At 36.9% G+C, this 25,100-nt stretch overlaps 1 protein-coding gene across 1 annotated transcript in view; it reads left to right on the top strand.

The window, feature by feature from the left end:
* Arap2 (ArfGAP with RhoGAP domain, ankyrin repeat and PH domain 2) overlaps nucleotides 1-25,100 on the top strand; it is a 188,153-nt gene continuing 163,053 nt past the window's right edge. The window contains exons 1-2 of the mRNA XM_048784042.1: nucleotides 1-157; nucleotides 12,618-13,672. Of these exons, the coding sequence (XP_048639999.1) occupies nucleotides 12,774-13,672 (899 nt within the window). The 5' untranslated portion in view covers nucleotides 1-157; nucleotides 12,618-12,773. The remainder of the gene's footprint in view (nucleotides 158-12,617; nucleotides 13,673-25,100) is intronic.

Below are 25,100 nucleotides of genomic sequence, written 5' to 3'. Positions count from 1 at the left end.
GGCTGCAGACGCGGCTGCGGGCAGCCGGCAGAGACTGCGAAGGAGGAAGCCCCGCGCCGGGGGCAAAGTGAGGAGCGAGCGTCCCGGGCAGGGACAGACGCTCGTGTTGGGGTTCCCCAGCTCCGCCTCGCCTCGTTTTCGGAGCTCGGCGGCCAAGGCGAGTACCCGGGGACGGCGGTTGGGTCGGGCTGGTGTGGCTCGGACCCGGGGTGGGAGGACAGCTTTAAGATGGGCCGGGGCTTTTCGGCACTTCTTTGGGTGAATTTCCAGAGCGCAAAGTGCTCAGCTCTGGTTTCTGATCTTTGGATTTTTGCTCCTGAGAGTGGGAGTCTAAAAGGAAACCAGAAGCCGGTAAGTGATACAAAAACTCCACTCACTTCTGGGATTTGACCCGGTCGGGTGACAATCCAGATAGACAACTAGACTGCCCCTCCATTCCCCCCGCCCTCCTATAAAAGGGAGCTGTAGGGAGTTTCAGGCACCAAGTTATTTTCTCGGTATAGATAATGACTTTGACCCGGTCTCTGTGCTCCCCCACACACTGCTTGTCATACACTTTAAAACAACAGGCCTGTTAATTAATTACAATCATTTGGCCTCCACCTGCCTGAACCCAACTCCTTTCACGGGGACCTGTAGGGAGTGCGTTTACTAGATTGATATTTCTCGTTTACTTTTGGAAACAGTTCTCTTGGGAGAATTGGTGTCCATCCTATTTATTAAAGTAAGTTTTTATTTTATTTCGCTTTGGCTTGTTTTCTTGGACACTTGGCCCACCTCCTTGTGGCGATCTGAAGTTATTTTGATTTGGGGGAAGGCTTACTGAATTCTGTTGTGAACTATAGCCTTTGATAATCAGAGAAAAATACAAGACAACTATGTTAGTGTGGAAGAATGACATCTTAGAGTTGTTGCAGATTTGTGTGGTGAGGGCAACTTTTTTTTTTTTTTTTTAATTCTTTTGTAAGCTTGCCCTTGAAGTAGGCTGCTCAGTGGAATATATCCTTTGGGTTTCTTTCTTTCTTTCTTTTTTAGTGTATTGAAAATAAGCTATTTTTAAAAGTACATTTAATTGGATGTCATTGTTATTACCAATAATAGTATTGTACTTACAAGCTTAGTATTGATTCCCCTGCACTTAAGCACTCTACACCAGCTCAAATCTATGGAACGTTGCCCATAAGTAATTGGAAGGTGAAGTTATGGGTGTTTTAAAAAGGAAGCTAACTTTTTTAAGGAAAAAAAAATACCTCTGAATTCTCACTTATGACTTTCATACACTTGAAAAAGAAATATGGAAGGAAAAATCTCATGACATTCCACTGTTAACAATGTTTTAAAAAGAAAAAAATTGGGTCATGGAAGTAGGTTAGAGCTAAAATGGAAATAATTCTCTGGCTTTTCCCCAAACAGATATTTAACACACACATTTAAGGTGGGTCTTAACACCAAGAGGATTTTATATAGATTGATTTGTCAGTAATCAAAGATTTCTTTAAATTAAAATGTACCCAGAGGGTAAGTCCAGTGGCTTGTTAAAACTTATTTATGTGGATGTGCGTGTGTATGTATTTTTTCCTTCCTCTGTTATCCTTTCAGATTTTATATGGATTGTCTGAAAGGAGAAGCTGATGGTACATTTAAAAACAAATTCATTTTTTTTTTAATATCATAAGTACTTGCAGTGGTGTTCATAGGTATTCAATGGATACTTTGCAGATTTAACTGCTCTTAGTTACGGCGGTTATATACAGAACCTGGATTATAATGAATTGTAGTTTGCTTAGGAATTTTTTACATTAGCATGGCGAAACTCAAGTTTTTGAAACCTACCTCAGACTCAGGGTTGTAGACTTTGTGATATCAAAGAAGGGATTTTTCTCTTTGTTTTGTAACTTTCTAACCCACTTCCTTCCAACTCAAAGTTTGGTGAAAGTGACTATAAAAATGCTGAGTATCAATGATAGTCATTGCTTTAATACCTTCTTTTAACATGTTTCCCCTATACCCCATTTATTTATTGACTCATTTATTGGACCCAACTTTTCTGTATACTAAACTATAGACATTTTTGGAATTCCTTATAAAGTATTAATTAGGTGCAGAATTACGATACTTTGACCAAATGGGATAGATGTGAAAATAGAGGCTAAGGGATGCCATCTTAATTTTTTTCTGCCAGATCGTTTATTATTTTAGTCATTTTTAAAAACTGCTGGCCTGTTTATATATGTAATAGTAGTTTTTTTTTTTAATTGAAACTTTACTCAATGTTAGTCTCTTCTAATTATGTTATAGTTTCAGCATAAGCTGATTTGTTTACCCTTGATTGAGAGGGAGCAGAGGTCCTATTGTGGGTTGGAGTAGTCATTTTGTTGAGTAGCTTTGGAATTAAAAAAGCACTTGTGAGAGGTGGAGGAATTATTTTTCTCTCTTATATTGGACCCAACTTTTCTGTATACTAAACTATAGACATTTTTGGAATTCCTTATGAAGTATTAATTAGGTGCAGAATTACAATATATTTATATGTGGGTAGGTGAGAGAATGCCCAGGGACAGGTTGATAATTTGTCAGTTCTGATGGTTGCCACAAAAATAGGATGCAAAAAGGACAGAGCTGGTTCCATTGCATAGCTTTAGAATGAGGTTTGATCTTTAGAAGAGTGGAAGGAAATTGTGGTCTCCATTCTGATTGTCAGGTGACCTGGGCTCCTGGGGTATGATTGTGGGAGGGGCTACAGAGATTTTGTCACTACATCTTCAAAAAGTGTACATTCCTTGTGTTGTTGGTCTAAGCCCTCCACAATTAACAGCAGCCTGCCATTCTGGCTTCACCTTTTATTACTTGTGGAACCCTGAATCCTTCCCAGCTACTCTGCCTCCTTTCTGTTGTCAGTGTTTATCTTCTCCTTGTGTGACTCCTTGATGTCATTGGTTCTACTTTCAGATGTGGCATCTCATTCTGTAACACTCTTTCGTATGAATACATCTTGAAACCCTCTGCACTTGCTGGTACATCAACTACTCCATTGGCAAAGCTCTGAAATGCCTCAGTGTTTTTCGATATTCGTGGAGTTGATTTGAGAGGTTTCGAGTTCCTAAGTACTCCTGAAGCATGATGCTTCTTCTCTGTGTGCTTAAAAATAGAACACCACTAAAACATAAACCATAAGAAAGGTCACAAAATTTGATTTTTCATGTTACTGTGATTAAAGTGCTTTTTTGGGGGGCTCCATCAGATTCTTCCAAAAAATTTTGCTTGGTTTTGTTTTGATATTCTTCCTTCTAGTGCTAAGCAGTCAAGGACGGATTGTTGATTTGCATGTCATTTTCCTTTCCTCATTGTCATGTCTAATCTACCCCTTTATTTTAAACTCTTCCAGTGAAGACACTGTATCTTCACTTTCTTTGTAGCCCTTGGCATTATTCTCAAATGAGATAATAGATACTGTTATCTTGAATTACAAATATTTCCCATTATTATCTTGGAGTGAGTAGTGTTCCTTAAATATTTATTGAATGAATAAATCCTAAATAAATGGACCAACAAGTTAGGAGACATTTGTTGAGGTACTTTCATAAGAAAAAAGAAACTTTAATAATTATTGAACTAATAGGAAGGCCTCAAATTCAGTTGGAAAAGAGGTCAGGGTGCTATTTATAAATGCAAAGAGAGGAAATGTTCACAGTAGGCTATTTTGAAACATCTGGTTGTTGGTCTAAAAATGTGATTCTTAAAGTCAGAAAGATTGTGAGTTTACATTTGTACTAAAATGTTGAAATTGGAATATAGTGTTCATACAAAATGTTACACAGTATGAATGTACATTTAAAAATGCTTGTACTTAAATATAATATTATGCCTCTTCAGCTGAGTAAATTTAAACATTAAAGCTCTGTCCAAAATATCATGTAGTGGAACAGAATCCTGAAGGACTTGTGCCCATGCTCTGTTCAAGAGGTCAAAGTCATCTGATTCTCCTTTTAGCTGTTAGGAAACAGATGTGGCATCCAGAAGCAAGTGCCCAGGTATTAGGGCACACAGGTGGGAGTCCTCTGCAGTGACACATGCTTAGCTTAACCTATCCTTCCCTTTCATCATTCCTTCTTCTGCCCCTGGAAGAACTCCAGAAGATGAAATCTTCCTTTGGTTCCCAAGAATCATGACTCTACTTTAAAGATCTCTCCATTAGAATTTAAAAGAAGTCCCAAACCTCAGCTAATGAGCTTAAAATCTAGATGGGCAACTTGAAAGGAGAAAGACCTACTGAAGCTAAGAGATTATCAAACACATAACTATTAAGATATTATCTAAAACACTGAAACCTAGGTATTAACTGTGCTACTAATAACTTCTCATACCAACTAAAGGAATTAGAACTCTTGGCTGTCAAATGGATATTAATTCTAGGTTTTGAGAGTTGTTTTTCAGATGCACAGTAAGAAAAATAATAGAAACATAACTCAGAATAATCCTTTCTCTTTGATCTAAGCCTAAACTGATGTTCCCTAGAACCTATTTTAAAATCAAACCTCAGTTATTCTAGCAGCTACTAACTAAATATTCATTGTTCTCCAGATATCATTCTAAGATCCTTATGCATATTCACTAGTATCACCCTCAAAACAGCGCTGTTAGGTAGACATTCTCATCCCTACCTTTAGGAGACAATAGTAAGGTTCAGCAAAGGAAAGAATTTCCCAAGGCTGCATTGGTTGCATGTGGCAGAGCTGCAATCCTTAGTAATCGCTTAAGTTTGTATCTTAGGTCTAAAGTGTTTGGGTATATCCATCAATCTCAAAATGCTAACCACATCTATATTTTACAAAATTAATAAAACTATGCTTACTGCTATGTTAAGTGCTTTGTGGTTTTATTAGAAGAAGAGTTTACAGTGCTCATTTAAAGGAACATTACTGTGCATCTGAAGAATGCCACTCAAACCAAAAGCATTAATAGCATATGAAGGTGATCAAGTGTAGGATTGTATATAACAGATGAATTAATTATTTATTGTGCACTTGTTGCTTATGTCAGGTACAGTTATATAGACCCTACATATTTTTCTTGTTTAATCCATGAGAAATTTTACAAGATCCGAGGTATATTATCCTCATCTTACAAATGTGGAACCTGACCTTCAGGAAAGCTTAACTTAATGAAGGTACACAGTTTAAAAAGTGGGGAAGCCTGGATTGGTATCCAGACATTGTGATATCTACATTACTGTGTGGGTGGTATTAATGAAGGATTAAGGAGGAATGGAAAAGGCAGGGGAACGTCTTGGAGTGATGGTACTACACTTTTAAGACTTGGCTCTCAAAAGGAGAGAAAAAATTCCAGGTATGTACAGGGAGTTTATTCTATTTTCCCATCCCCTTTTTGTTGAGGTAGAAAACACAAAATTTGGCATCTTAACCATTTTTAAGTATACAGTTCAATAGTGGTAAGTATATTTACACTGTTGTGAAACATTTCCAGAACTTTTTCATCGTGCAAAACTGAAACTGTATGCTCTGTAAACAACAGTGCCCTACCTCTCTGTCTGTCCCTGGTAACCGCCTTTCTACTTTCCATTTCTAAGAATTTGACTACTTATGATAACTCACGTGTGTAGAATAATACAGAATTTGTCCTTTTTGTACCTGGCTGGTTTCACTTAGCATGTTGTCCTCAAGATTCAGACGTCTTGTAGCAGGATTTCTGTTTGGTTTAATTTTTAAGGCTCCTTTGGATTCTAGTGTGTGTATCCACCACACTTTTGTTTATCTACTCATCTGCCTGTGTGAGGTGGATTGCTCCTTTTGCTTTTCATTTAAAGTCAGTTCTTTCAGATTGTGGTCAGGTATGTTTAATATCCAATAACTTCTCTCCTAGTCCAGCAGTTTTTCACCATTCCTGTTGGCTGTTCATGTGGTCGGTGAACACTTATTTTGGTCTTGTTTGATTATTTGATTTTGGCTTTGTGTTGTTGTATTGCATCAGTTGTTCTCTGGTCCTGCATTCACTGTCTTTTGCAGTTATAGATGAAAAATACATTTTAATAACCTAAATTCTGTATTGCCATTATCTTATACAGTAACCTTAACAATGTTATCCATTAATTTGTTATAGGCTTTTCAATTGCAGGCAGTTACACGGAATGGATATAGGCTTCCATAGTTAACCACTTACACAGACACACCCACAAACTGAAAGGTATATAAACTTGAATTTGCAAGGTGTGGTATGTTTAAGCAGCATTTCCCTAGGGAAGATAAGTGCTTTTTGCATAGAAGATATAGCCAAGGGAAACTCTGAAGTCTTTGATAATCTCCCTATTGTTAGATCAGTTTTACAAGTATAAGGAGGCATCAGAGTTAAGAGCACAGGTTGTGGAATCCAACTCTTAGAATTTGGGCTGCACTTTTTCTCTACTGTGTGACATCAGACTAGACCTGGGAATTTCCTCCTAATGCAGCCATGAGAATACCATGAGATCCTGCACAGATGGCTTGCAAACACTTTCCAAACTATTGACTATGTCAAGCAATACAAGCCTGAGGGAAAAATACAAGCAGATGGATATGCTTTGTTGAGTGGGGGAGGAGTAGTGGTCAAGGTAGAGGACAAGTCAGAGGAGGTCAGAGTCTGTGGGTGACCACATCTAAGAGAGAAGACCCAGATTGAGGGAACTTGGCTTCCTGTAAGGGTTTTTATTTTGCCACACAATAAGTTTGGTGAATGAATGCTAGTGGAGAAGGATGTTAAATGACCAATAGCATGCTTTTTGGGGCTAAGCACTCATGCTATTGCAATAAGTAAGTAGAAGTTCTGACCTTTATCCTTTACAGTATACTCTATATTATGGGATGGAGTTGTATGACAAGTACATTATCTCTTAACCACTTTCTCTTTTGCTTGATTGTGGGAAACAAACTTGAATGTTGTCTTTATGAATACTTGGAGTTAATAGCTCAAAAAGTGAGTTTGCTTGATATACTAATAACATTGTAACTGTTTATTATGATTATGTTCTAGATTTCTGTAAGACTTTGGTATCATCTAGTTATTTCAGGAGGTTATCCATATGAAGACCTCTGATTTTCCAAGGAATTAGCTACTGCATGCTCTGTTTATTAGTACATGAAGGCCGGGACACTTTTTTCTTTTACCATCTGTAATGCCCAGTGCCATTTAGAAGAGTTGGAGGAATAAAAATTTTACCTGAGGTTTCTATTTGGGATACCATTGTAGGGTGTCATAAGTTACCTTTTCTATCTACTGGTGCTACTTAGTCATCATGACCAACATTTTCCCACATCTCTGGATTTCAACTGGGAGGTGGTTCTACTCCATTGGTAACTAATGTTCTGGAATACAATAAACTTTCATTGTTATAAGACTATGTAAGCCTTGTATTGTAAGACATTGAAAAGTTTCATTATTCATTCAACAGTGTAATTTTTTTAAGCTCTTTTCTAAGGTTCTTTTCAGTTCTATGATTATTTCAGTGTATTATTTCATCATATTTTCAGTTTCTGTCCATGCCAAGGTTATGTTTCTGATTTTATGATGCAGTTTTTAAAATGGATTAAACATATAATAGAATTCAATTAGACTATTGCTTTTTTCTTCTAAAAGGTGTTATAGTCTAGCAGAGGTAATACATGCATTTGAATGCTGAATGACCCCATGGCTTAGTGAAGTGTTTTAATTCAAAGTTAAGGTTTTCAATTGTTTCTTTCCCAGCTTAACCAAAGGGATATGCACAACTCTTCTGGTGAGGGAGGACAGCAGGATAAGAGGTGGGCAGAGGCTCACTGTGGTAATTTTCCTTACTCAAGTCATTAGTGGGAGAAGGCAGTCCCAACTCTTGAGATTTTAAATGCCCCATAATGGTTTTGAATGTGTCTAGCTGACCTCCTGCTATACTCAGCTCCTGCTTTGAGGATCTCTTGTAGTGGTTAAATGGATTGGGGATATCTGCTTGAATTCTGGCTGCTAGCAGTATACCTAGTTTTAAAAGTCAGCAGACTTTTAAAACTAGGTATACTTTCTACTTATCCTTTTAAATCATCTTCCAAGCTGGGAAGAAGTCATTCAATAAGCATGTATTGAGCACTTGCTATTTATACTTGATGGTGCTCAACCTTAAGGGCTGGAGCGTTGCACAGTAGACAAGATCTGCCCCCTTGTAACAATGAACTGATATCAGGTTATAACAAATGCCTTGAAGACCATTAAAGCAAAGGTAAGGAGCAGTGAGTCACAAGGTATGATTGTATGCTTTGGGGGTTTAAGGAAGGCCTCTTGGGCACAGTTGAACAGAGATTTACTAAACTGATGGAGTGAGCCAGGACCACAGTTTTGTGTTTGGAATGAAGATTGAAGAAGATGGGAGGGCAAAAGGTAGGTCAGTTGCCCTAGTGCATGCCTATAGTTCCTGTAACTTGGGAGGCTGAGGTATGGGGACCTTAAGTTTAAGGCCAGTCTCAGCTACTTAATGGGACCCTGAACCACATAGTGAGATCTCATCTCAAAAAACCAAAAAGGGCTTGGGATGTAGCTCAGTGGTAAAGCATCCTTGGGTCAGGTTTCCCGTACCAAAAAGAAATAGGCCTGAGGCTGGTGGGATGGCTATCAGTGGAGAGGGAAAGCCAAGGAAAATGAAGTTGTGATGTTCCAAGGAGTGAGATAACTTGTGTTCTAAAATGAATCTAAATCCTGTATTCAGAATCTGTTCTTGGGGAAGAGGGTCAAGAAAGAAGGAGGGGTATCAGTCCACGAGGCTTCTGCGGTGGTCTAAGATGGAGAAGATGATGGCTTAGAGTAGGACTTGAGCAGGGGAGGTGGTAAAATGCCGTCGGACTTAGGGAATAGTTTCTAGGTAGAGCTCGGTAAGATAATTAGGTAATGTTTATTGTGTGGCACCGCAAGCCACACATACAGCAGGTGCTTCTCAGCATTACTTCCTTTTTACTTCTGTGAGGAAATGGGTCAGTGTAGGATCGGCCCATGCAGAACCAGTTCTGTGATGGTGCTTGTGCATTCTCTAAATATGTGCCTCACTGTGTTTATAAACAAATAATTTGGCATTTATTGGGAAGCTCATGTGGGCTGATCATCTTGGCAGAGTGTTTTATGGGATGATAATAAAATAATGGTGGCAAACACTGACTTGGCCTTTGTTATGTGCCGCTTGGTGTCTAAGGGCTTTGCATCTATTAATTCTTACAGTCCTCGAGGATAGGCACTATTATTACTCCTTTTTTTCCTGATGAGGAAACTGAAGTACAGAGAAGTTAAAATACTCAAGTGTGCAAAGCTGGTAAATGGAGGAACTAGGATTAGATTCAGGGTGTTGGGTTTCAAAGTCTTGGCTTTTACAGCACACTGCCTTATAGAATGTGCAGAACACGATCAAATCCTTGCTATGGTCAGAATGTATGTGCCCCTCTCAGATTCACACATTGAAACCAAAGCACTGAGGTAATAGTGTTTTAAGAGTTGGACCTTTGGGAGCTGATGAGGTCACTAGGGCAGCACTCTCACAAGTTAGATGAGTGACTTTATACAAAGGACTAAGGGAATGTGTGAGCCCTTCCTGCTTTTCTGCCATGTGAGAACCCACAGGAGGTGCCACCTTCACCAGACGTCACATCTTCGAGTGCCTTGATCTTGGATTCCCCAGCCTCCAGAACTGTGAGCAATACATTTCTAAAGTTTATAAATCATTCAGTCTAAGGTATTTTGTTATAGCAGCCTGAAAGGACTAAGAAGACAATACTCTAAGAAATAAATGTTATAAGAATATGGAGAAGAGAGTATATATTTATTGTTCTGAAGAGATCTTGGGAAGCAAATAGGGTTTGTGTTAGATCTCAGAGAATGGAAAAGAATTCAGCTGTTTGAAAACATAAGTGGTAAAAATAAATATAGTGATGGGAGTGAATATTTACTAAGCAGCACTGTGTGAACAGTTATATGGATTTTCTCATTTAATCTGCACCAATGCTTAGGTGCCTTTGAGTGTTTTTATTTTATTGAAAAGGAAATGGAGGCATCAACTTGGATAGGTTAGAGTTTTCATAATGCCAGAAAATGGAGGAGATGGGTTTTCAACCTATTATGACTCCAAACTTCTATGCAATGGGCTGGGAAGAACTTTACATTCAGGAAGAAGAGTGATGAGCTTAGTCAGGTGGGCTGATGTAAAGCATGTTTGGGAGTGTAGATTAAGAACAGTAATAACCACATTTTGCTGCAATACCCTCTTTGGAGGGTATTCCAATGACAGATTCCTGGCCCTGCTTTGTGTAGTTGTTTTCCTGTACAGCAGATCCACAGACCAGTACTTACATGCCTGTGAGCCCACATTGTAGGTCAGAATGTGGAGGCTTAGGAGTTCACATATGGTAGTACTTTACAGAGTTACACATACCTGTCTCTTTGTATCTAATTTGTTCTTAGAGGCTAGGACCTCTAAGGAGAGAGCTGTAAAAACCTTTGGACATTCAGCCCTGGGGGGGGGGGTTAGATAGTAGGGTGACTGGAGGACAGNGGGGTGGGGTGGGGAGTGAAAGAGAGCTCTCTGGTGTCTCCTAGAGGAAACTAGTTCTTTCCTATGACTTCATTTAACCTTAATTACTTCATGGGAAGCTCTGTCTCTAGATGCAGTCTTGTTGAAGGTTAGGGCTTCAACATATGGATTTTTGGGGGTGGGAGGTGGGGGAGTCACAATTTTGTCCATAGCAAGGAATAAAATTAGTAGCTCACCTACATTCTTGAATGCAGACAAAGGTGAGCATGGGGATCCCTTCTGAGCTTTAGATTTGGGTGGGTGACTAGGTGACCACTGCTGTAGTAGGGGAGGATCCAGAGGATTTTTGGTGTGTGTTCTTGTTCTAAGATTGTGTGAATCCTCTTTAATTATTGACCAATTCATCATCTTTATAATTTCTAAAGGTGGTGATAAATTATACCACTTATTGTACTGTTTTCAGTTGCTATTTCTATTTTGTGATGTGCCAAGGAAAACATCAGCAACATTTGTATCTACAAAATAAGGTGATTTTGCATTTGATGATGAGGTTTAGCTTTCTCTTTTCTTATGTATGTATTTATGTATATACATTTCCTTAGAGGTAGGACAAAGCAGTACCTTATTGTCAAAGTCATTTCCTGCCTTCTCTCTTGTTTGTGTTTTTATTTCTCTGCTCCTGAAGGAAGGCCTGGAAAAAAGGTGCTTTCCCTCTGATGCTCTCTGTACTTGTTGGTCAATGTTTGCGGATATTTTAAAATAGTCAAGGCAATACCTTAAGAGCAATCAGTATGTCATATACGCAGAGTCAGAGTAGTGCCTTTCAAAGAGTTATTTCAAGATGTGGTTTCTGGAAATACTGCATCAAAGCTTGCTCAGAGAAATATACCTTGTTGTGCCTTGTTTTATTACTTGGGTATGGGTTTTATGCATATTATGTACTTTTCCCTTTTTATCAAAGCATAGTATACAGAAATTTGCACATATGCATTTTCATAAACTGAACACACCCATATAACAGCAGAGACGGACTTTGTAAAAAATTTGTGTTGTTTGGGAGGAAAATGAACCTCTCTGAATTTGCTGTGTTCCTCAGAGGAAAATGTGACCTTTAAACTTTGATCTTTTAGTTTTGAATTAGCATACTTCCTGCTATCTAATGTATTTAAGAATAGCTAATTATTCACTAGTCTTATCTTGCACGTTAATATCAGTTGTTTACATATAATGCTGCCTCCTTTTTTGAAATGAAAACTCTTGACCTGAGGTATATATTCTACCTGCTTTTTAAGGTTCTGAAAGAAAGTATAGTGAAACAGAAAGTTGTGTCTATTTAGCTACTGTTAGGAAAAATTATCTAAAACTTGGAAATCAAAAGAATGTTTATCAGTAGCTTTCATTTAACAGTTTCAGCCTGTGGATATTTAATTTTAATTATAATTCCTCACATGGTATTTTTTTCCTGCCTTATAGAACATTAACCGGTTTTTAAAAAAATCTTACCTAGTTGTTTTATTCTAATATTTTTTGTTTAAAATGCCTGTGTGTGTGTGTGTGTGTGTGTGTGTGTGTGTATGTATGATATAAGTAAACCTGTTTCACAAATGCTCTTGGAATCAGCCTTACCATCTTACTGGTCCCTCACCAATTGATGAAATGAGTAAAACATTTTACATGTTCCCTTCATATTTGTGAGTATCTTTTTTTTTATCCTGTTTGAAAATCATAGTTTGACACTATCATAACATTTCTGCTTTTTACCTTCATATATAAGGATGCACAAGGCAATGTGCAAAAATTCCAACGCCTTACTTTCTGTTGTGTTTTCAGGGAAGTTTATAATGTAAAATTAGGTTTTAGTAGTTAAAGTATCCTGGACTAGTGATGTAGTTCAGCGGCAGTGTGTGCTTAGCATGCATGAGGTGCTGGATTTGATCCCCAGCACCACCAACTGTATATTAAGATAATTTAATAAATGGCACTGTAACTACTGGTTCCTAGTAAACATCAGACTTTACTAATATTAGGGATGCCAAGGTAGAGAAATTAATTAGGAACTGTGCCCTCAGANTTTTTTCCCCCCCCCCCCCAGGCTTAAGCACATGAAATGGTCATTGTGGAGAAAACAACATTTTAAGAAACTTTTCTGTCACAAGTTGATAGAAGAAAAACCAATAAGAAGAACACCTTCTATTGCGAGATCCTGTTGTGCTGTTTTAAGACTCAGCTTAGTAATGAAGTCACCATTATGTCCTCAGTCAGTGAAGTAAATCTTGACATCAAGGATTTCCTAATGAGCATTAATTTGGAGCAGTATCTCGTACATTTCCAAGAGTTTGGTTTTTATACCGTGAAGGACTGTGCAGCAATAAATGATAGTGTGCTACACAAAATTGGAATATCACCTACAGGGCACCGTAGGAGGATACTTAAACAGTTACAGATAATATTGTCAAAAATGCAAGAAATCCCAATATATGCAAATGTTCATAAGACGAAGAATGGAAACAATTCAAAAGATCACCACCACGCTTCCTCTTCTGATCAGAACACCTGCAAAGAACTTTCCAATTCTGGTTGTATTCAGATACCTAGCTCAACACAGTTGGAGACCTTTACAAAAAATCTTGATCAAAATGATGCTAATATGGAAAATAACCAGTCCCTTGAATCAGATGATAAGCTATCTCTTTCTAACCAGGACCTCCCCATTCCAGAAGAACAACACCTGGGTTCCTCTCATGAGTCTTTACTTGGTAGTGAAAATATTAAAATAGAATCTTTGACTGCAAAAAAGGCAGTTGATCGTACAGTTGAAGAACAACAAGCAGAAAAAGTTGATTTGATATCCGAAAACTTCAGCAACCTTCCTAACACAAAACCTGAATGTCTCTCTTCCTTCGATTGTTCAACCTCAGAAGCAAATTCTGGAAATGGAGCTAATGGTTTATTAGAAAGCTCGCCACCATCACCATTCTTTGAGTTTCAGGGAGAAATGGTTGTGAATGATTTGTATGTTCCCTCATCTCCAGTCTCAGCACCCATGAGAAGTCGTAGCAAGTTGGTTTCAAGACCATCCCGTTCTTTTCTGCTAAGACATCGGCCTGTACCAGAGATCCCAGGGCCAACAAAAGGAATTTCAGGGAGGTAAGATTTCTTGTAAAGAAGCCATAAATATTTAACGTAGGGAAATTTAGTTATTTTAAACAATGATATTTTCACTGTTCCTTCTGAATTTGACTTACTTGCATTTACATATTCATACAGCCTTTATTTTGTCATCTTTTCAAATTTTTTCCCTGCGCCACTTGTATTTTCCAGTGTGTGTTTCCAACTTACAACTACCTGGGACTCTTTAGCTTTCTCCTATTTAATTGGGGGAACATTGCATCCCCTAATTCTACCTGGATCTTCCTTCCCCTACCTTCCCTCCGTTGTAATGTTCGCTTAGTGAAGTTCTCATATTTGAATTGCTGACTCTTATCTCTCCAGCAGATTATTTGTTCTCTGGCAGGGAATGTGTCTTTTAATGTTTGTATATCTATTGCCTGGCATGGTGCTTGGCACCAATTAATAATTCAATATACATCTTTTAAACTTTGTAGGAGTCATTGTGCTAGGTGGAAAGAAAGTTAAGAGAAATGAAAGAGCTTGCAGTCTAGTGTGGAAGACAGATGTAATAAGATAACAGTACAGTATGAACCCAGGTCCACAGAGAGCACATCTCTAGAACCCCAAAGAGGGGCCCCAGGTCACCAGTATCCATCTTGGGGTAACTGAATAGTTTGAGAGAAGCTGATTTTACAGCAGAGAAAGCTTTCATCTGTTTCTCAAAGTTGCACCTAAATTTGTTGTGGTTTACTCCAGCATTGGGGTGGGCTCTTATTTTTTCCACTAAGAGTCAACGCTTCTCACTCTGCTGGGAGGTATGAAGCTATTCAAGTTTGATGGTTACTGCAGTGCTTTACAGACTTCAGGAGTAAGTCCAGGGCTGGCATTCCTGTAAGATTCCCCTTCCCAGCTTGAATCTGTGGCTGCTGCTGATTTTCTTGCCCTGAGGTACCTTTGGCAAGTTGTATTTGCAATAGAAAAGGTAGCAATTTATTATTTGCAAGAGAAAACATGGCAATTTACAACTCTGTTAAATATAAGTATCTCCTATTAGATCACCAACTCTGAGGGCACAGTTCCTAATTAATTTCTCTACCTTGGCATCCCTAATATTAGTAAAGTCTGATGTTTACTAGGAACCAGTAGTTACAGTGCCATTTATTAAACACCTAGGTGCTAGTTTGGGTTGTAATTTTTGACAGGTTAGCCTCATAGCCCTGTAAGGTAGGTAATGTTCTCTGTGGTCTTCCTGTGAGTAACGGACCGCCTGAGGTTAATTCTCCTAGGCCCTCCAGGGCATTTAACTGGTGTTTCATTCCACTACATTCTGACTTCTACCTTTTTAATAAATATTTTTAAAAAATTTGACTGCATCTATAAGAATTCAGTTATTTCTTAGCATTGTAGAAGGTCACTAATTTTTATACAAGCGTTTAGCTTTAAAATGTTTTGCTAATTTTCAGCAATTAAAGGAAACTGAATGAAAAGTCACAAGTTTTTAAGTGCCAAAAACTTTCTGTATGAAAAAAATCTAATGTGAGTACACAAAATAAAACTCTATTTTTGCCCCATTAGAATCTTTGTGAGAGCCAGATGGGAAACATCAGTTAGGAAACATTTAGTTTAAGGTTCAGACATTGAATGCTGCTTTCCATGAATTTCACAAAGAATCTTTTAATGCTGATTTAAGTGGAGGAGGGGAAGCAAACTGCACTCGTATCCTCTGAGGGTCCTGGCTTAGGCTGAGAATTAAATCGACATAAAACAAATTGACAGGGGAAAAAGCTTACAGATTGGTTATCACAAGTAAATAAATTATAAGTTTTACCTAGGACAAAGAGATGAAGACATGAAGAAGGTGTTAGTGAAACCCTGAATAGGACAAAGAATACCAAGATGTGAAAAAAAGTAGCTGAGTTAGCTGGGAGGTTCAAAGGGAAGAAGTTATTTTAACAAGGTCTATACAGGTTTCTTTAAGGCTCCATCACCTCCACTTCTGTCCCTGAGGATAAGAGTTATTCCTTTCCCACAGGAATTTCATCTGCTTTTAAGGAACAATAGCAAAGTCAGAGTGATGTTTTTGCACCTGCTGTTTTTCAACACTTGAATGAAATGACTTTAATTCAAAATAGTGAATATGCTAGAGTGGTGTATCTTTAAGTCCTTCATTTATAAAGGTAGTCTTTGCATCATGTGAAAGGTTATTTATAGCATGACTGTGAGTCTTTAAAAATTAGAATTGAAATAGCATTAAGATTAGTATCACTAATTTGTACTAACTATATAACAGCACCGTTTTCAGTATGATTTTTAGGGCAGATGACCCATTATACCCTTTCTTTTCCATGATTATGGTAGTAGATAGAAACTATGCTGTTGTGACGCTCAGATGATAACATGAGCAAGAATATTAAAAGGTTTTTAGACTTCACTGTATTTCCTGTCGTTTTCTACTGTATTATAAATAGCACTTGATTAGCACTATTTTAAAGTGTTGTGGCTCTTTAAATAAAAATGGTTGATAATGGAATCTGAGTTTCTTTTTAGTCAGATAATAACATTCACAAATGACATTTAGTGTATCCCTTGGTATACTAAATAAGAATATTTTTTGTGTGTGGCCAATGTTTTTAACTTAATCACTAATGAAAAACTTCTTGCAACTCTTCAAAGGAATATGATGCTGGACATGTCTTCCCTTCTTTCTCCCTGGTCACTGATCTTTCTTGCCTTCTTCCTCCTGATTTATCTGACATCTACCCTCCCTTCCTCCTTTCTCCTAACTTATCTGACACAATCTCCTAATTTATCTGACATTCTGGTGTACTGCATTGTCTGTACTTGCCTTGACTTGTTGCTGAATTCCTGCCTGCTCTTTTTCTCCCTAGGGTTGGGCCAGGTGGGAACTACTGGGGACAATGAACCTCAGGAAATCTTTTTAACTCACATCTCCTGGGCCAGAACAGAACCATGCCTGGGGGATCAGCTCCTTCATTATGACCTTTACTTGGAAGTCTCTTAGTCCTTAGGAGTCCTCAAGCAAAAAGCAAGTCCAACTTGCATCTTGCTTTTTCTGGGGGAATTTTGGGCTTATCCTGTGATGCTGCTCAGGAAAATCTTGAGTCAGGAAGGAATAGGCATTTTAAGAAAACTAAAAGAGGTAACTTTCTTCTCCTCTTTCCTGGTTTAATGATTTTTATACCTCTTTAATGCAAATATTTTTACTTGGCAAAGGTTGTAAAGCCTTCTCATTTAGATACAGGGCCTCTGACTAGAGGGAAGGGAAATTAACAAGGCAGAAGTCATGGGAAGGGGGTGATATGCATGCACGGTGGTGCTGTGATGAAGTATATTCCCTGTAAAACAGATGAAACCTAAACTTATATTCTCTAGCCTGCCTGGAATTTCTTATGAAAAAAATCTGAATGTAGATAGTTAGGAGTGGGGAATGTTGTTATTATAGCATTCAGTATCCAAAATATGCATAAGCGGAAAGTGTAGTAAGCGATTCTTTGTTGCACTGAATATGAAAAATAAAGAAAGCCAGCATGACTTTTTCATGTCAAAAAAAGTTTCATATTTCATGTTTTAGCAGAAAAATGCTTACCAATCCTAACATCCAGTTTATTTTCTTTGAAAAAGCTTTTTTGATTAGCTCTAAGAAAAAAAAAATAGGCTTAATTATTTGCAAAATTTTGACTTGAACATCTGAATAATTGAAATTGAAACAATAGATTTATCATTAGAGGGTTAGGGTGTCTATGCCCGATAAACTTTGTAACTTAAAAAGCCATTTATTTTTACATTATTTTTCATAAATAAAAAGTTCTACCTTATTTGAAAAAAATATTAAGTTGAAACTTTTGCTAGTAGATTAAAAAAAATGTCATACTCTTGTAGACATATGTGTTGAATCTTTCTGTAATGATCATTGGTTTTTATCCTAAGGACAGTTTTTGGAACCTCACAGGTTAAGAATTATCTGTGCCTGGTGAATTTCACAGTGTTGATCTATGCTGTAGTTAACCTACTATCAGGTTTCTTAATTCAGGTTTGTGTATGTTAGGTAGATACTATGAAACCTCAGAAAAGTTTTAAACTGCCATCTATAAAGATTTTTTTAAAAAATTGAACTCTGTGACATGCAGTCTGTTTTAATTGTGATAATTGCATTTTTTAAACATTCTGTGAAATGATTGTCCATATAACGTGCAGCTGATGTGTGTGTGTGTGTGTGTGTGTGTGTGTGTGTGTGTGTGTGAGTGTGATTTCTTTGCCTAGGTAATACGTGAGTGTAGATCATAAAGGGGGATCTCTGTCTGCTGGACATACATAAAAGCAGTTATTCATTACTTTCCTTCTTTTTTTAATTCAAGTTCTTTAAACTGTTTTAATATGGATATCAAAAAGTTGCCTTTGCCTCCTCTGACACCACTGGGTAGTTAAGCAACATTTATTTTCTCACAGTTCTGAAATCAAGATGCTGACATGGTTGGTTCTGGCCATTGGTTTCTCTCCTAGCTTTCAGAGGGTGGCCTTATTGATTGATCTCTTCTCCTCAATCAATGATTGAGGGATCTTCTCTGATGTCTCTTTGTGCAGGGCCCTTTACTTATGATCTCCTTTAACCTTAATTAATTCAGATAGACCCTATCTCAAAATATAGTCACCTTGGGGTTAGGGCTTCAGCACTTCCATTTTAAGGATACACAATTCTGTCAATAATAATAGTTTTGTTTCCTTGTATAGAAACTTGTTAATTCTCTATTGAAGGCATAGGCGCATTTTTAGGAGAAAAAGTTTGATTTAGGCCTTCAAAACCAATGAAAATAACATGGGGAAAATATTCACCTAACATTTATCAACATTAATATCACTCACAATCATTGGTGTTTTAATTTGGGTTTTTTTTTTTTTATATTTTATTATTTGGGTTTTTAAACATTATTTGTATTTGAACATACATTTTAATTTATGGAGAAAACAATTTTTCCCTTTTAATTTGCCCATTTGTTGAAGATCTATAAATCATTTTCTGTCTGTACATTTATACTTTATTTTCCCAAATCATTTGCATATTGTATGGTTTTTGAGCCTATCACCAAGGACATAAACTGTGATATGTTTGCAGTGTTTGGAACATGTCCTCAAGTATTAGCTCGTAGTCTAAACCAAGGGGGATGGAGAAGGGTTGTGACACAGGGTGAAGATGAGGTTACAACTCCTCTTGTGGAGAAAAAGCAGCACCATCTCAGTTCATGCAGTTAAGCTCTAACTGGTTTCCTGGCCAGGGACTGTAGTATGAGTCATCTTTAAGTAATAATTTAAAAATCACATAAAAAATTTTCACATAGAATTATTTATAACATGAGAAATATCAGACATATAGAAGAGTATGCATAATGATATTACCATAAAATAGCATCTAGATATAAAAAGTAATCTTGCCATAGTCGACCCGGACTTCAGTTGATTGAGAAATGATAAATTCAGCTAACTGTTGTGCCTCCTCTGTGCCCGGAAGTGATCAGTATTCTGAAGTTGGTGTTTTATCCTATGTATGTGTATTTTTGTACCTTTACTGCAATGCAGTAGCATTGCTCTGGCTGTTTTTGATTTATGAAAGTGATATTCTTTTGCAACTTAGTGTTTCACTTAATATTATTTTTGAGATTTCTTAATGTCAATGCATGTTATGTTATGCATTGACTTCTGTGTAGTATTTTATTAAAAGAAAAAAAAGTTTATTCTCCTCCTGCACATGAAAAATTTTCACTATTACCAACGAAGAGTGTACGTTTTGAAGACTTGAAGACAACAAATGCACACAATTAGATTTACCAGTGAAACCAGAGTTTGAGTGAAACTAGCTTTTCTGCTTTTGCTGGCTGGTGGGTCTGTGTAGGCTTCAGGTTTCTGCATCTGAGAAAGCCCGTGTTAGTAATAGGAGTTATCACAGCTGGGGATGCTTGCTGGGGTCAGCTCTGAGGATCTCAACAAGCAAAGCTGGATTCTTCTCCACTATTATCCATTGGCATGTTGTAGCTCCTGAAGGTGGGCTCTGCCCTCCAGTGTCACAGAAACCCCAGAACCTCACTGCCAATTTCTTTCTAGGTCTTCCTCTTGCATATTTGAAGAATGAAATCTATGGACAATAAAAGAAGGCAAGAGTGAAAGGATTAGGACTTATTTTAAATGAGACAAAAGAAGTAGAGAGAGCTCTTGGTAGACAATATGGGACCTAATAGTACATTACCATTTAGGTATGCTAGTCTAGGTGTTAATATTGTTATGAGGTTAAGGCCATTGATCAAAATGTATGTTAAACAGGTATTAAGTACCAAGGCTGTTGGCTTCTTCTGTGAACACCCAATTGTCTGTTTGAACTTTCCCATAACCTCCATTTGGACCCCCCTCAACTCCCATTTTTCATCCCTCAGGACAGACTTGGCTGGAATGTTTGGAATGTTTCCATAGATTATTTTCATGGAGTGGTCTTTACATTTGAAAAAAAAAATGTAATAGAGACCCATTACCTTGTCTGATCATTTTACTATCTATCCTGTCTTACTCACCAAGAGGACCAACCATTCTTTTCTCTAATTAAAATAATGGTAGGCTTGTTTTTGCTGACTGTTTATGTAACCAAACATAATGGGCTCACTCCTTGGTGAGTGTAAAGCCAGTAAGCACAACCAGAAGTTAAAATGAGTAAGGAAAGTTATTGCTTGTATGAGCAAGGAGAGCAATAGAAGTAATGCCAAAAGAAGTGTCTCTTTAAGCATAAACAAAGACAGCAAGGTGCATTTATTTGGGAAACTCATGCAAATGCATATTGGAAAGACTTATCACATGTAGAGCCTTGGCACCTTCCTAAACATGCTCATTTTTAAGATCATTCTTCTTCATACAACACGTGTTCAAAATGTTGGAAGGGAGTGCCTCCTGGGGACATAATTCAGCATTATAATGAGCAAAGTTCATTCTGAGTTACCTAGAAGACTGACTCAGCATGACTCCATGATTTTGTCTGATTCCTGGAGGGCCTTATCTTAACAAAAAAATAACTTGAACCACTGTTAGTCATTCAAAGTGGCAGCAGCCCCCAATAATTTCTGCCTGTCAGCTAATATTTACCTTGGATACATACTATCTTATGCTCTTTAGAAGAATTATCTTATTCATCATCTTTATTTTCCTAGGCAGCAGACTTTGTGTTTTCTCCCTTTAATAAATGTGGAAATTAAGTTCATAGCTGTTAGACGACTTTGTAATCATATAAGGTGTGTTTTCTTGTGGCCCAGAGAGTCAGTGAATCTAAAGGCAGTGTGATGGAGAAAGCAACATCTTTATCAGCATCTTAGAAGATGATTGGTTCTTGCCTTTTGATAGTTATCCTTTCCCCTAAAGATGAATTTTTTAAAAGATTTTTTTTTTAAGGGAAAGTATGTGGGTCCCAGATAGGTTGTGCTTCCGTTATCCAGTTTAGCAGTGTTTTCTACAACGTGGGCTGTGTGCACCTCGTCTTGTTCATGTAGCCTGGCAAGAGTTGCAGTCCAGTGGCTGTAAAGATGACCTTAATGATCACGGTTTCTTTGTTGGTTAGAGTGGCTTGTGTCTGGATTTTGTTGTGGTCAGCATTTCTGGCAAGCACCCTTCCAGATGTGACCTTCTGTAACACAGAACTGGGGAGTGCTCACCAAGTGGGGGGTTTGTGCACATTTCCAGCTAACTTTAGTGTGCAGTGAATCTGCAAGACATAGGACACAAAGATAAACTTTTGAGAATTGGGGTAGAGGGCTTGCTTTTGAGTGTGTTCAACTTGATCAAGATCTCAAAAGCATAATGTGAGAAGGGATGTTGAGTTTTTAGTTTTTGCTGTTCAACCATGATTCTTGATTAAATTTAAAAGTTTTTCAGGGTAACTGGTGGGAAAATAGTACAGAAAAAGGCAGTCATAAGATTGATTGCTGGCTTTGTCTCCTGTTAGCTGTGGAACTTGGGCTGGGACAGCATCTCTTCTCTGCTGGTAGGATCAAGATACCTTGCCCAGCTTGTAGGACTGTTACGAGGAAACAATGTGAGATGTGGATGTTTAAAGCTACCAACAAAATGCTTTGGGCACGGAGCATTCATAGATGAAAATATATGTTCATAATGAAAATAGAAATTCATCTTAGTGTTTCCAAAACAGATTTTTCCTTTGTAGAGCCAATTTTTCATCTATAGTAGTTCAAATGAACTTGATTGCTAGATTTGGTAGTAGGTGCATGTTGAGAGTAAATAAAAATCATCACATTTAAAAAAAATATATATATTTTTCTTATGGCAAGCTAAAATGAAAAAGAAATCCCTATAAATACCAAACATTGTTATTTTTAAATAGTTCAAAATGTTTTTTATTTGTGTGTGGGTGGTGTGTATGTATGTACATATATATGATGTATGAGTGTGCCTCAATAAAATTCTGAGACTTGTACCTGATATATTATAAATGCTCAGGAAGAATTAGCAATATTTATTATAAGGTACCAAAGATGTAGGAAATTTGAGTACTGCTCCACTCAAGGGCTCAAATCATTACAAAGTATTAACACAGTATTTGTGTTAGTAGTATATAAAAGTATGGAAACAATTAATAGCTGTATAGAAGTATCAAGAATCTGGAGATATTAAATAGTGAATTTTTTAAAACCCTTTGATGAAATTCTGTGTCTTTCCCTTGCCAAAGGCGGTTTCTATCCTGATTTTAAATGGCAATAACATTCTTGCTTTTGAAGAAAGCTGTGTCTCTTAAAACATTTCCAAATGGTACAGTTTTGCCTGTTTTCTGAACTTAAATAAGAATGCAGTCATGTGAGTATTTTTTTAATCCAGTTTCTTTTGCTTAACTTTGACATTTATTTATGTCGTTACCTGTGGTTATAGTTTGTTCATTTTTACTGATGTATAGTATTTTATTGTATCAATATTCCATGATATCCATTCCTTATTGTTGGCATATAATTCATATTTTCAACATTATTTAGTATTTAGGTATATTTATATATTTATAGATAACATATATATGCACATATATACTAATCAACTTTATTTTGATGTAATATACATAAAATATATTTAAGCATATAGATGGTTAAGTTTTGAACAGTATATATAACCATGTGATCATGATCACAGTCAAACTGTAGAGGACAGTTCCATCAGCCACCACTCTAAGTGAACTCTTTGTGACCATTTCCAGTAAATTCCCTTAACCCTCTGTATCAGGCAGACATTGATCTCAGTGTATATTAGTTTTGCCTGTTCAAGAATTTCATACAAAAGGAATTACACAGCAGGTATTATTTTAATATCAGGTTTCTTTACTCCACATGTTTTTTCATTTGAACCCATGTTGTTACATATCAGATTGTTCTTTTTATGGTTGAGTAGTGTTGGTCTGTGTAGATGTCCACAACTTGTTTATCCATTTGGCTTTTTACATGCATTTGGGAGGTTATTTCTGGAGGGTATCTACATACTTGTGGAGTATATACCAAGAAGTGGGATTGCTGTGTCCTAGGACATGCATATCTTCTTTGGTAGAAAAGTCAGAGTAGTTCTTTTAAAGTAGTTGTACTAATTTGTATTTCCAACAGCAGTATATGTACATTCCTCTTGTTTCATATCCTCAACAACATTTTTTTTAATTTAAAAAATGTTAGTCATGTAAATAAATGTATAATGGTATTTCATTGTGGTTTAAATTTGCATTTTCAAATGACTAACACAATTGAAAATGTTTTAATATGTCTATTGGCAGTTGGCCATGTTTCCATCTTCTTTGGCATAATGCCTTTGCACTTCTTCACCCATTGGGTTCCTTCTTGGTGGTGGTTTTGAATTGCACTTTATCTTTCCCAGTAATTTTAAAGAGTTATTAGTACACCATGGGTATGAGCTCTTTGTCAAATATATCTTCTCCTCGTCTGCATACTGGTTTTTTTTTTCCCCTTGGTGGTGACTTTTTAATGAATAAAGTTCTTACTTAATAATTTAGTCAAAATTGCCAATTCTTTCCTTTTTAGTTAAAACTATTTGTCTTCAGACACATGAAAACAGTTAACTTTTATCAGCTGGCTTGTTACTCTGGAAATTATAATCCACCTTGAATTGGCTTACACATGGTCTGAGGTAGGAGCAAAATTTCACTTTCTTCTGTATAAAGAAATAATCTACTTATTTACTGCAAAGACTGCTTTTCTCATGGCTTTGTGACATCTTTGTCTTCTAAGTGACCAGGGGTTCTCTTATGGGCTGTTTACTACTTCAGTAGTCTGTTGTTTATCCTTTTTATCAGTAATATAGTGTCTTAATGACTGTAACTATATAATGAGTCCTAATACCTTAAGAGTATGTCTTACTATCTCATTGTTCTTGGCCCTTTGTTTTTTATATACATTTGGAATCCACTTGTTAAATAACTCTCCCCAGCCCCATTTATTTATTTATTTACTTATGCATGCATGCTTGGGATTGTATCCTATAGATTAATATAGGAGGTTTCATAATATTTAGTCTTTCATATGCTCCTCTAATTAGATTTTTCTATAACCTAATTATAGATTATTACATGAATGTTTTATACTTTTCTAGTTGCACTCTTGAAGATCCTTTCCTACATTTATTCCTAGTTTTAATAGTTTTGTTTTGATTTTGTGGTACTGGGTTCTGAGCACAGGAGTACTCTACCTCTGAGCTACATCACCAGCCCTTTGCTCCAGCTGAGTTGCCCCAGCTAATCTTGAACTTGTGACCTTTTACCTCAGCCTCCCATGTAGCTGGGATTATTGGCATGTGCTATTGTGCTCAGAGGGTTTGGTAATTTTTAATGCTCTTATCTGTGATACACTTAATGTTTCCTTTTGTTTGGTGTGTAGGAAAAGGGTTGATATTTTACATGTCATATATACAAACAATAAATTAGTTAAATCCATTTCTAAACAAGTCATTTGAGGCTTGATATACATACAATAAATTATAACCATTATGCTTATAATTTGATGAGTTTTGAAAGATAAAGTAAACTTTTTTCTGTGATCAAGAATCAGAACTGGACAGATCTTCCAAACAAAAGTTGAATAAGGAGACTATAGAACTCAATAACACAATTAATAACCTAGACTTAATTGACATATATAGAATATACCACCCAACATCAAGCAGTTACACTTTTTTCTCAGCAGCACATGGATCCTTCTCAAAAATAGATCATATATTATGTCACAGGGAAACTCTTAGACAATATAAAGGAGTAGAGATAATACCATGCATCCTATCTGATCATAATGGAATGGAACTGAAAATCAACGATAAAAGAAGGAAGGAAAAAGCATACATCACTTGGAGAATGAACAATAGGTTACTGAATGATCAATGGGTTATAGAAGACATCAAGGAGGAAATTAAAAAATTCTTAGAG

Source organism: Marmota marmota, unplaced genomic scaffold (assembly GCF_001458135.2).
Source record: "Marmota marmota marmota unplaced genomic scaffold, marMar, whole genome shotgun sequence".
NCBI classification, from domain to species: domain Eukaryota; kingdom Metazoa; phylum Chordata; class Mammalia; order Rodentia; family Sciuridae; genus Marmota; species Marmota marmota.
This window is presented reverse-complemented; position numbering and strand designations above follow the sequence as displayed.